At 74.6% G+C, this 12431-nt stretch overlaps 1 protein-coding gene across 3 annotated transcripts in view; it reads right to left on the bottom strand.

Annotated features, from left to right (window-relative positions):
* The window catches only part of BAHCC1 (BAH domain and coiled-coil containing 1), a 42574-nt gene that overhangs the window by 19041 nt on the left and 11102 nt on the right, over positions 1 to 12431 (bottom strand). For all 3 annotated transcript variants that reach the window (XM_045572240.1, XM_045572241.1, XM_045572242.1), the window contains 2 exons: positions 6216 to 6395; positions 38 to 160 (listed from right to left, as the gene is read on the bottom strand). In XM_045572240.1, the coding sequence (XP_045428196.1) occupies positions 38 to 160; positions 6216 to 6395 (303 nt within the window). The remainder of the gene's footprint in view (positions 1 to 37; positions 161 to 6215; positions 6396 to 12431) is intronic.

Below are 12431 nucleotides of genomic sequence, written 5' to 3'. Positions count from 1 at the left end.
GCGCCCCAGTTCCCGCGAGCCCCCCGCCGGCACCTGCCTTTCTGGGCTCCATAGAAACGGTGTTGTCCATAGAGAACGTTGCTGTTCCCATGGTGATCCAAGTGGCTCATGGGTAGGAAGGTGGATGCCAGGCTCCCTGAAAATCTGGGGTACCCTGGAGCTGGAGAGGCAAAAGCACGGCTGCAGAGGCACCTCCAGCCCTCGGCCCACCCTGCCCTGTCCCAGGGACTCCCCGTGGAGCCCCGATAGCAGCCGCCGAGGGCCATCGACCATCAGCACGTCCCCCTGACTCCACGCCCCAGTCCTCTGTGCAGCCCCTGGGCTGCTGACGGGGCGTGCACAGGCCCCCTTTCTCTCAGCGCAGCCCCGAGCGGAGCAGCCCAAGGGCTCCGGGGTAGGGGACGCCGGCCTGCAGAGGTCCTCCCAGCCCGGCCACCCTCCCAGCACCGCCTGCCACACCTTCCCCACCCCGCCTGGGGGCTTCCCGGCCACACCGGGGCTGGCTGGGGGGCGGGGCCAGGCACCCACCTTGCTGGGGGCCCGAGTACGGGGCTCCCCCTGCCGGCCTCCTCGGTGTGAGGTCAGCAAAGGGTGCTGGCCCCCGGCAGGGGTGGCATCACCCCCGGGCGTTGCCTCCAGCCCAAGACGCTCCCTGGCACCTCGAGTCCAGCCAGAACCAGCTCGGCCAGGCCGGCCAGGCGGGGGAGGGGTGACTACTGCCGGGGCCCAGGGCCCCCGGCCACCTGGACCTTGGCCCCCCACTGCTGGCCCCCCCTGCCTGGCGCGCACGCTCTGAGCATCTCCCCGTGGAAAACAGGACCTCACGCTGTCCCAGGACCGTCTGGTCCCAGCTACGGGCCGCCTCTGGTTCCCCAGGGCCGGTCCCGGGGCCGGGAGAGGGAGAGGGAGGGAGTGGGGAGGGCCACGTCTCAGAAAGAGGGAGCCGGGAGCCGCGCCGGGGAGCAGGGGTGCCAGCCCCAGGCAGAGCTGTCATCTTGCTCCTGAGCTCTGGTTCCCAAACGACGTTTCTGACGGAACCCCTTTGCCCTGCGACACCTGGAGGCTCCCGGCCCCGGAACTCAGTCTGAGAAACTGTCCCCGCGGAGTCAGGCCTCCAGGTCCCACGCCCTCCGGCCGGGCACGCCGAGGCCTGGGCTGCCCTGGAGGTGCCCGGGGGGCGGGTGCTGAGCTGCTGGAGGGAGCTGGGGGGTGACTGGACCTCTGGGTGCCGGGGTCAGTGGCACAGGGCACCGTGGTCGGCTCGGGGTCGGGCGGGAGGGGAGCCTCGGGGCCAGAGCTCCCAGTAGGAAGTGGTCAGACGTCTAATGGGGCTGGTGCGGGTCCCGCCGTCCGCAGTGACCGGCCACCTCGGCCAAGGCCGCGGTGGGCTGGCCCCGACCCGGGGGTCCGAGGTGTGGCCGCCCCCCCCCAAGCGTCCCGCGTCCCCGGAGCGGGGGCACCACCGTGAGACCGCCAGGGGCCGGAGGGCGCCGGGCCACCGGCCTGTCCCCTCAGCCCGTTCCCACGGGCCCCGGACTGGTTAGTGTGCGGAGACACATCTGGAGCAGATGTTTCCTGGATCAGACACGGCTCCCGGAAGGCCTGACAGGAGGGGCGGGGGCGGGGCCGGGGAGGGGGGAGGCGGAGAGGCGGCCGGCAGCTGCCCTGTAACTGGCGCTGTTGGGCGGTTTACGGCCTCGCTGTGGTAAACAGGAGTGTAAATTCCTCCTCCCAGGCGCCCCTGACCCCGGGAGGCCCGGCCGCCCAGCCCCCGGGGGAGCAGGCCCAGCTGGCCGGCCGGGCTCCTTCCTGCCGGAACCTCCGGGGCACAGGGCGCGGCCCTGCCTCTGCTCCCACCTCTGAGCCCCAGCGGGCGTCCCCCCGGAGCGGGCGGACAGCCAGGGCCCCTCCGTCTGCAGCCGAGGGCCCCGCCCGCCCCGGACCCCAGGGGGCGATGGCGGGTGGGGGCGGGACTCGGGGCGGCAGGAGGAGAAAAGACCCCCCACCCGCTGGCCACAGCGAGACGCGCCCTCTGAGTGGGAGGAAACAGAATGGCTTTTATGAATCAGCAGCTGTTCGCGGACCAGAAGCCGGGAGAAGTCGGCCGCTGGGTCTTTGAGGGGCTGTTCTGGAGGAAAGGGGGAGCCCCTTGGGGGAGGCTCAGGGGGCGGGAGCCCAGGGCAGGGAGAGGACACAGGGCCGGGGGCTACAGCCCTGCAGCCCCCCACCCCCCCAGGGACCCCACCAGCCCTGAGGGGGCCCAGGCCCGCGTGGTGGCCCTCCCTGGGGTGACCCCCCCACAGATACGGAGGCTCACATTGCTAGGAAGTTCTCCCCACTGTCACATCCCAGCCCAGCGCCTGAGGGCGGCTCCTGCACGCCTGGCTGAGCCACGGTGCTGCCCCCTCAGCTCCAGACGGACCTTCCCGTCTGATCCCTGCGGCTCTGGGCCGCCCCCGCCCACCCTCCCCCCGGACCCCACAGAGACCCAAAGGAGACCCTGCCTGGCCACTCGGGGCCCCAAACCGCCCGGACCGGCCTCCACACCCCTTCCCTCGGGCGCCCGTGGCTGCCTGGTGCACAGCTGGGGATGGGGAGGGTCCTGGGTCCCTCCAGAGGGGGGGTCGGCCAGGACGCCCGCCATCCCTACTCTCAGGCTCCTCCTCGGTTCTTGGCCAAGCACCCCAATTCCAGCCCTTGGGGCTCGGACCCCAGGTCTCCCATCTTTCAAAGTGTGGGGGCGCCGAGGGGGGTCCCTTTTCTGGCTCGGCTGTGACAGCCCCTCAGGGCCCCCAGCTGGGCCTCTGGAAGCGGGGGCTCGGCTATGATGGGGGGGGCACAGGGGCACACGCTGACCCCAGGCCCAGGGGCAGGCCTGGCATGTGTGCGCGGCCGAGAGCAGGGGCGGTGCCCCGAGAACCGGAGCCCGGGCAGCCTGCCCGCCACCGGAGCCCGCCGTCCCTGAGGAGCCCGCCCGGCACAGAGCAGACACGCTGCACCCTCAGAGGCCAGGGGCAAGCTGGGGTGCCCCCAACCCTTCACCCACACCCCACACGGCAGCCGACAGCCAGGGCGCCCCGCCCTCCTGGGCTCCCACTGTCCGAGCACCCAGGCCGAGCAGGTCTTGGTGCCCCGGGGGGGGGGAGGGGGGGCAGGGGCTCGGAGACGGGAACAGCCTGGCAGCCGCAGCTGTGGCAGTGACGCAGCCCACAGCGGGCAGGGTTCGAGGCCCTCCGTCTGGCACGGGCTGGCCTGCATCACGGAGGGTCTGAGCGGCTGTCCGCTGAGTGTGGTGTGCAGACGGGGAGACGGGCTGGGGTGCCGGCCCTGGCTGGGGAAGTGGGCGGAGCCGGACAGCACGGCGTGGCTGAGGCACAGGCCGCCCCGCCGACCGGCACCCGGCCGGCCGGGCCCTGCCTCTGGGCGCCCGCAGCCACAGCACCAGGCCGGCGGGGCTGGCAGAGCCCCTGCTGGGTGCTGGGCCCTCGGTGGTCAGGACGGACGCCAGCGGGAAGCAGGGTCAGGGCCACCAGCTGGAGGGGAGACGGGGGCTGGGACCCTGAGCCGGCGGCCCCCCGGCGGGCACAGCAGGGCACGGGCAGGAGGGGTCAGAGGTCAGGCAGGATGGCCTCGCTCGGATGTGGGGAAGGGAGCTGGGGGTCTGTCCCTGTGAGGCATTCCCTGCCCCCACGCTGGCCGACCCCACATCTCAGAGCCGCCGGCCGCAAACCCCCACCCCCGGGTGCACGGGGGACGGGCAGGCAGGGCTGGGGTGCAGGGGCGGGAGGCACCTTCCCGCTGGGGGAGGACGCTGATGGGAGGGGCCGGCCCGGACAACAGGACCAGCTGTGCCGTGCCCCCCGCCCCGGGCGCCGCCCCCGCCCCCCAAGCCCGAGGGGAGTGCAGCCGGGCAGGACGTCCCATGGGGGGGGGGGGGGGGCCAGGCTCGGCCAGATGTTCAGGCCGTGCCCCGCGCTCCAGCTGCTCCCCTGCCCCCAACCGCCCAGGGAAGGCAGAGTCCACCCCAAACGGCCGCCTGGAGGGGGGACACAGGGCCCACCCCCACTTGCCCTCACTTGTTGCCCGTCCTGGCCGGGCGTGTGGGCACCTGCCCCCCCGCCGGGTCGGAGCGAGGAGAGGGCCTGAGGGTGAGCCGGCCCATCTCCAGCCGTGCCGCCTGCCCCTCCCAGGCAGAGAAACGGGCCCGGCACACGGGGACCCGGCTGGCACCGGCACAGGAGCCGCTGGGCACGGAGCCAGGGCCGCCCGCCAGCCCTGCTCCCCACGTGGAGGCGGTCTGCGGCCGGGCAGCGGGTGCAGCGGGCACCCCTGCAGGAGTCCCGGGCGCAGCTTCACTGGAGGGAGACCCGAGAGGCCAGGCCGAGGGCGTGTGTTCGCGTGGCCGGAACGTACACGCACACACGTGCACACACACAGGCCGACCTCAGGTGCGACCCACGCTCACCCCCAAGTCCCTTCCTGGCGCCTGGGAGGCAGCTCCCTATCCTGGGCCCCCCTGGCCCCCCGTGGGCACATCACCCAGGGGCGGGTGACGGACAGACCACCCCTCGCCGGGGGCTGCGGCCCCTTCTGCTCACGCTGCCGCCACCAAGGAGCTGTGTCTCCAGGCCCCGGGGGGGGCGGGGAGGGGGCACCGGCCAGGGGGCACCCCCCGGGGGCGGACCGGCTGCGGGTGCTCAGGGGAAGTCAGTGTGGGAGGCGGTGGGCGTCTGCAGTGCCTCCACCCTCCGCGCCCCCCGAGGGCAGGGCCGTCTTTCCTGGCAGGTGGTGCTGCCCACAAACCGCCACCCGCCCGAGGCCCCTGGGCCCCGCGGGCAGCAGGTGCAAGGAGGGAAACCGAGGCAGCCGGCCGCAGGCCTGCGCTGGGCCAGGGCGGGTGGTGACTGCTGAGGTGGCCCCACAGCTGCCGCAGGCCTCCCTGCAGGCTCCCCCCTCCGCCTCTGCGGACGCCTGGGAGCCAGATGCATTGCTGGTGGTGGGCGGGCGTGTGACGTGGGCAGAGGGCGGAAGGGCTGGGAGAAGCAGGGCCCAGACCCAACCCCCGAATTACCCGGGGCTCCCGTGGGTGCAGGCTGGGAGCGGGCAGGGTGGGGGGTCCCGGGCCGGGCCCTGCAGGAAGTGGGGCTCCTATCGCCGGCAGCATCGGCTCGGCCTCGGAGCCGGTAGTTCTTGGCGGCCTTGGCACCTGTCCGGCCGGGAAGCAGCCTTTCCCGTCGCACAAAGAGGCCTCTCTGCTCCGGGCGCTAATCCGCCGGGAGCACGCGGCCGGCGCGCAGGCCGAGCTCGGCACACTCGCGCCCGCCCGCGCGTCATTGAGTTACAGAGGCCGGTGCCAGGCGCCAGCCCTCTGTGCCCGCTGCCAGCTAATTACCGTCCGCGTGCGGCCGCGCTTAACCCTCCCCGCGCTGCGGCCACCGGGGCCCAGGCCACCACCACGGCACAGGCTGCGGGCAGAGCCGACGGCGGGAGCGGCCCCGAGTCCCGGAGCGGCCGCCAGCCACGTGTGCTCAGGGGCACCTGCTGTGCGCCCGGCTGTGTCCCCCGGGAGCCTGGGCGGGGGGGACTGTGTGCTAGGCCGGGCCGGGCTGCAGCCTCCCTCCTCCCCTGGCCTCCTCCCGGCCTCCTCCCGGCCTCCCTCCCGGCCTTCCTCCCCCTCCCTCCCCCTCCCTCCTCCTCCCGGCCTCCTCCCGGCCTTCCTCCCCCTCCCTCCCTGCCTCCCTCCTCCCCTGGCCTCCTCCCGGCCTCCTCCCAGCCTCCCTCCTCCTCCTGGCCTCCTCCCGGCCTCCCTACCTCCCTCCCTCCCTCCTCTTCCCTCCCTCCCGGCCTTCCTCCCCCTCCCTCCCCTTCCCTCCTCCTCCCGGCCTCCTCCCAGCCTCCCTCCTCCTCCTGGCCTCCTCCCGGCCTCCCTCCCTCCCTCCCTCCCTCCTCTTCCCTCCCTCCCGGCCTTCCTCCCCCTCCCTCCCCTTCCCTCCTCCTCCCGGCCTCCTCCCGGCCTCCCTCCCTCCCTCCTCTTCCCTCCCTCCCGGCCTCCCTCCCCCTCCCTCCCCCTCCCTCCCGTCCACCACACCTGGGGCCCGTGCCTCGAAGGCAGCCGGGCTGGCCGGCCAGCTGTGCCCACATGCTCCCCCCGCCCGGTGCCCCTCGTTCCCCCCGACGGCTCCCGGCCGGGCACCGAGGCGCTCGCTGCCACTTACCCTCGTGGGAGTGGGAGAGCCACAGCTGGGAGGCGGCCGGGTGGGCGCCGCGGTAGGCCTGCTCCGCGGGCGCGGGCACGGGGCCGCTGGGGTGCGGGGCGGCGGCGGAGCCCAGGCTGCCGGCCAGGAAGCTGCCCATGAAGGAGGAGGCGGGGGCGGTGCCCATCAGGCGGCTGCTGGCTGCGGGCACAGGGCGAGGTCAGGCTGGCAGGGCCGCCCGGGAGCCCCCAGACCCAGGGTTTTATCCTCGGACGTCCGGGCAGCCGGACGGAGACGCTGCCCCCTCGGACGCGCCAGCCAGGCGCAGGGCCTGGAGGCCCAGTGCTCCCGTCACTGCACAAGCCTCCGAGGGCACTGCCCGCCCAGGCGGCCCCCGCCGGGTGCCCGTCGGCAGATTTCTGGGCTCTCGCCCGCACACCCCGGGCTGGGCCGAGTCCGGGAAGGTCACAGCACCCGGGGCCCACCCTGCCCTTCCCCACGGCGGGCCCCAACCGCTCCACAGCTCAGCTCACGGCTCCTCAGGCAGGTGAGCAAGAGGAGAAACTGAGGCAGGAGAGGACTGGAGGAGCCAGTGGTGGGAGGGGCCGGGTGGGAGGAGCCTGTGGTGAGAGCGGCCGGGTGGGAGGGGCCTGTGGTGGGAGGGGCGGTGGGAGGGGCCAGGTGGAGGTGTAGGGATTTGCCTTCACAGCCCCCTTTGTCAGGGCCCAGCCCTGAGGAGACGCCTGGACCCACAGGTTGCTCCCCCCACAAGCTCTCCACACCCCTCCCCCTGCACCAGGCCCCTCCCTGCCCAAGGCCTGTGTCCCAGGCCAAGCTGAGCGGGTCTGCCTGGTTTCCATGGAGACAGGCGACAGGGAGGTGGGGGGTTGGGGGGGTCCTGGGCTGTGCTGGGCCCTCTGGGGCTGCGGGCAGGGCCGTTCCGGGTTTGGGGGGGCCGTTCGGGGTGTGGGGTCCGGTAGGGGTGTAGAGGGGCCGGTTGGGGTGGGGGGGCCTGTCGGGGTGTAAGCAGTTTGGTCGGGGTGTAAGGGGTTTGGTTGGGGTGGGGGGGGCGGTCAGGGTGGGGGAGGGCCGGTCGGGGTATGGGGGGCCGGTCGGGGTATGGGGGGCCGGTCGGGGTGTAGGGGGGCCGGTCAGGGTGTAGGGGGGCCGGTCGGGGTGTAGGGGGGCCGGTCGGGGTGTAGGGGGGCCGGGTCCGGAGGCTGCAGGCCGGCCGCGGTGAGTTGGGGCTGCCGTTTCCTGGCCGGGCCCAGGGGAGGCAGGGAATCGTGGTCCGGGAGCCTCATGGGCCCGCGGCCCGGAGCTTCCCAGACTCGGGGTGACTCAGCAGACGGAGGCCAAGCCGGGGAGCGGGAGGGGCTGCCCCGAGGGGAGCCCCAGCTTCCCGCCTCGGCCCGAGCCTGTGAACGGGCCTCCTGGCCCCCGGAGGGGGGCTGCGGGACGGACTGTGTGACGGCCCCGGCGTGTCAGGCAGCAGCAGTCCTTGGGGGGACCCCGGGGCGGGGGGCGGGGGCCCCGGAGCCAGGGACTTCCCGGACCGCAGGCTGGGCGGCCTGGGCCGCGGCCAGACCACAGGCAGGGCCAGCGGGAGGGCCGGGCGGGAGGGAGTGCTGCTCCCAGCGGGGGCGGGGACGCGGGGGACATGCCTGTGGGGTGAGCCAGGCCCTTCCTGCCCCGCCCGGGCCGGTCCCCCAGGCCTCCCGCCCCCTCGCCCTCGGAGGAAAGTCCCTCGCCCCCGGCCGGCCCTCGGGGACAGCGAGCGGCCGGCCAGCAGCGGGTCTGGGTAAGATTCTCCAGCCGCTCGGCCTGAGAACCCCGCCCGGCGGCCGCTCCCACAGCCCCCCCCCCCCCCCCGCCTCGTCCTGGATCCAGAACAGAGGCCGGAGCCGCCCCGCGTAGTCCCCACAGCCAGCCCCACAGCCCGAACCGACCGAACCCCTAAACCACATGTGTCAAACACAAGGCCCGCGGGCCAAATCCGTCCCGCCAGGCCTTGCAATGTGGCCCGCACCGCGCTGTCATCACTGCACTCCGCTGCGTTTCCATCACAATGACAGTTTATGACTGTTCAGTAAACCATTCGGCCCGCGATTTAGGCTGGATTTTAGATTTTGGCCCCTTCTCTGATTGAGTTCGACACCCCTACCCTAAACTCTCAGGGGTTCCCTGTCCGGACCGTCTGGGAAGGGACTGTCCGGACCGTCTGGGAAGGGTGTCCCTGCTACATGGGGGACACCCATGGCCGGAGACCCCACACTGGCCTGTCCCTCTCAGGTGCCTCCTCAGAGCCAGCTTCTCATTGTCCGGAGGGAGGGCCTGGCCTGGGGGGGGCAGGAGCGGGCAGAACAGGGTCCTGGCCCCACCCCTCCCGCCCTCCAGCCCCCGTCCTGGCCCCCGGCCCGGCCCCCCGCTGCCCCTGGGCTCCCCGGACCCTGTAGGCGGCCCTGCCTCTGGCTGGGCCATCGCGGGGTCCCCGCTCCTCTTCGTCCCACTGGGACTGCCCTCCCCGCGGTCCCTCAGGACGCTCAGCGGCACAGCGGGTGCCGCCCAGGCCTGCACCGGCCCCAGCGCCTGGCCCGAGGGTGCTCTGCTGCCCCCCCCTGGCCGGAGCTGGGAGCAGGGAGGGCCCTGCTTGGGGGGGGGGGCCGTCGGGGGGATGCTGGTCCCGCGGTCACTCCCTCGGCGGAGCCTGCCACGGCTCCGTGCCAGCCAGCGGCCGCGCAGACCTGGCTGCCACCTCCCAGCGCCGCCCGCCGCCCGGCAGCCAGCCCCAGACGGAGCTGAGCAGAGCGGCCGGGCCGGGGCGGGCTGGCTGGGAAGGGGCTGCAGGCGGTTTCCTCTGGCTCCGCCGTGCCCAGTCTGCACGGGCCTCACAGACCCTGTGCCAACTTGTGACACCTTCGTCCCAGGGGGGTGTGCCATCGGCTGAGGGAACCAGGCGTCGTCCGCCTGGGCCCCCAGGCCGGGTTCGAGCGAGGCCCCTGCTCCAGGGCCCCCCAGGCTGTCCCTCTGCCCGCCCGGGCAGGGCGCCGCTCAGGGAGACCTGGGAGAGGGCCGAGCGCCGTGGGCGGCCATCCTGGGAGCCTCGGGCCGCCCCCGCCCGGCCGGCCCAGCGGGGAGCAGCTCAGACGCGGCCCGGCCCAGCCCAGCCCAGCCCAGCCCGCCTGGCTCTGCCCAGCGACCGCGAGGGAGGCTGGCCCGGGCCCCGGGCTGGCTGAGAAAACCGCTCCGGAAGCCAGCGCCCCGAGGCCTGCTGACACCGGCAGCCGGCTCCCCGCCCGCCCCACCCCCCGTCCCACGCCCCGAGGCCGGCCGCAACCCCACCGAGACGGACCCGCGATGCAGCCACTTCCCTCCCGGCCACCCAGCGGGGGGGCCAGCAGCACTGCCCTGACCCCCGAGGATCTCAGTGGCCGGAGCCCAGCCTCTGCCCAGGGCCGCTGGCAGCGAGGGGGCGGGGTGGGTGGCCCGGGTGGGGCAGAGGGGGGAGGAGTGGACGGAGGGACGGACGGACAGGGAGCGACAGTGGAGCGAGGAAGCCGGGAAATGGGTGTGAAAGCCTCTCGGAGATGGGGGCCGCTCCGCCCGCCCCCTCGGCGTCCCCGTGACGGCCCCCCCCTCACACCTGCCCAGGCTCCCCTCCCACAGCCCCTGCGCCCGGGCCCGCCGCCCCTGGGTCTCCCCCAGAACACGAGGGCGGCGGGGCGCAGGGGGGCAGGTGGCCCGAGCCGGGCCCCAGGGAGCTGAGGGGGCGGAGGCAGGACTGAGGGTGACGCCCGGACCCCCACCTGCAGGACGGAGGGAGGAAGGGGCAGGCCCGTCCAGCCGCCGGGCGGCGGGCACCGCTGTCCGCCTGCCCGGAGGACTCGGGACCAAGCCCTGGGGGCGGGGCCGCTCGGGGAGCCCCCACCCGGAGGCCCAGTGCGGCTGCAGCCCCCGGGTGAGCATCAGCCGGGTGTGGGGTGCGGGCACCGAGGGCTGTGTGGGTGCTCACGGATACGGGCGTCCGCGGGCTCGCACGCAGGTCGACTTGCACACCGTCTGGGGCCCAGGTCCGAGTGTGTCCTCGGAGGTAGTGCTGGCGGGCGCGCCTGCCCCATGAGGGTGGCACCTCAGGCTCACGGTGTGGAGGGGCCAGCCCTCCAGGGTGCGCCGGCTCCCGCTGCCCAGCCCCCGGGGCCCAGGTCCCCCCAGAGCAGCCGGACCCGGCGTGCAGACCCTGGGGTGCACAGAGCCCTCCCCCGCCTCCAGCCGGGCTGGGCGGTTCTGGGGGCCACAGAGCCTCCAGTGTGGGGGCCCCCAATGTCGGCCCGTCTGGCACCCGCGCAGCTACGAGGGCCGGAGTCCCTGAGACGCACCCCGTGACCGGCTGCTGCCCACACTCTGTGAGGGTGGACGAGGGGGGGCGGGAGGGGACGGGCGGGGGAGGGGGAAGGCGAGGGGGTCGATGTGGGACAGGAATGGGGGAGCCCGCCAGCCCAGCCCTGGGGGTGGCGTGGGGTGTCCGCCCAGCCGGAAGTGCCTCTTGGCCAGCCCGGAGAACTTTCCAGAAGCCCTGCTGGCCCCACAGCGCCTCCCAGGCCATAATAGAACTCTGTGGTCGCTGAGCCACGGACCCCGGACGGGAGGCAATGACAGGGGCGGCCGGCCAGCGGCCCAGAGCTAATAACAGAGGAGCCTGGCCAGGGCTTGGGAGGGGGAAACAGCCTCGCAGGCGGGCAGCTCCTGGGGGGCGCCTCCGCCTGGGCTCAGCCTAAGAGGAGTGACTCAGAGGCCCTGGGCCAGGCGTGGGGGGAGACCCGAGGGGGCAGGGCCCCCCACGCCGCTCCTGTCCTCACCCCTTCGCGCTCGGCCTCCCCGCACGGACACTCCTGGGGGCGGGACAGGTGTGGAGGGGACGGGGGCGGAGAGGGGACGGGGGGGGGCGGAGAGGGGACGGGGGGGGGCGGAGAGGGGACGGGGGGGACGGAGAGGGGACGGGGGGGACGGAGAGGGGGAAGGGGGGGGCGGAGAGGGGACGGGGGGACGGAGAGGGGACGGGGGGGGACGGAGAGGGACGGGGGGGGGGCGGAGAGGGGACGGGGGGGGCGGAGAGGGGACGGGGGGGACGGAGAGGGGACGGGGGGGGCGGAGAGGGGACGGGGGGACGGAGAGGGGACGGGGGGGGCGGAGAGGGGACGGGGGGGACGGAGAGGGGACGGGGGGGGCGGAGAGGGGACGGGGGGGCGGAGGGGGGGCGGGGGGGGGGAGAGGGGACGGGGGGGACGGAGAGGGATGGGGGGGCGGAGAGGGGACGGGGGGACGGAGAGGGGACGGGGGGGGCGGAGAGGGGACGGGGGGACGGAGAGGGGACGGGGGGACGGAGAGGGGACGGGGGGGGGCGGAGAGGGGACGGGGGCGGAGAGGGGCCGGACAGGCAGCCTCACCCTCTAAGTGCCCCGGTTTGGGCAGGGCACGGGGGCACCCCCACTCGGCAGGGCACGGGGGCGCCCCCACTCGGCAGGGCTCGGGGGCACCCCCACTCGGCCTTCGGGAGACACAGACGGGAGGATGTGCCGGGACCCGCCGGCCACTTGGTCCAGGGGCCGGGCCCAGGGCCGCGCCCACGGCCACTCCCCGGGGACTGGCCCGCAGAGCCCCAGGGGCCAGGCGGCCAGGGAAGCCCAGGTGCCCAGCACCTGCTGACCTCACCGGACAGGCTGGCGAGGGAACAGAGGAGCGGGCGCTGCCAGCCGGATGGCACCCACGCCGCCGACACCCAAGCCGCCGGCCGAGCTGAGCGCCATCCAGAGCCGGAAACCCTAACCGGCTCCTCAGCAGACGCACGGGCACGTCCGCCTGCAGCCGCCACCCTGGCCTGTGGGGGCCCCCCGAGTGGACACCCCCAGGTGGGGGGGCAGGCCCACGTCTGCTCAGGCCCCCCCAGCAGAGGGCAGCCAGGCTTTGGGGGGACAGTGAGGCCGGGGGCCGCGGGCAGCCCCCGGGGAGATGGACTCCCGCCCGGGGAGATGGACTGTAACGCCGGCCCGGCCTGCGCTGAGCTCGGACGCGGCAGCTCAGGAGGCACAGAGCGGGCGGGAGGGTCTGCAGCCCCGACATGGAGCCCAGCGCAGACGGGAGCCTTCGGAGGCACAGGGAGGGCCGGGGGCCAAGGGTGTCAGCCGGCGGGGAGCAGAGCTGCTTTGGCAGACATGTCAGGACGCACAGTGCGCCCCAGCC

This window comes from Pipistrellus kuhlii, unplaced genomic scaffold (assembly GCF_014108245.1).
Source record: "Pipistrellus kuhlii isolate mPipKuh1 unplaced genomic scaffold, mPipKuh1.p scaffold_m20_p_44, whole genome shotgun sequence".
NCBI lineage: Eukaryota > Metazoa > Chordata > Mammalia > Chiroptera > Vespertilionidae > Pipistrellus > Pipistrellus kuhlii.
The sequence above is the reverse complement of the archived record's forward strand: the minus strand, read 5'-3'. Positions and strand labels throughout refer to the sequence as shown.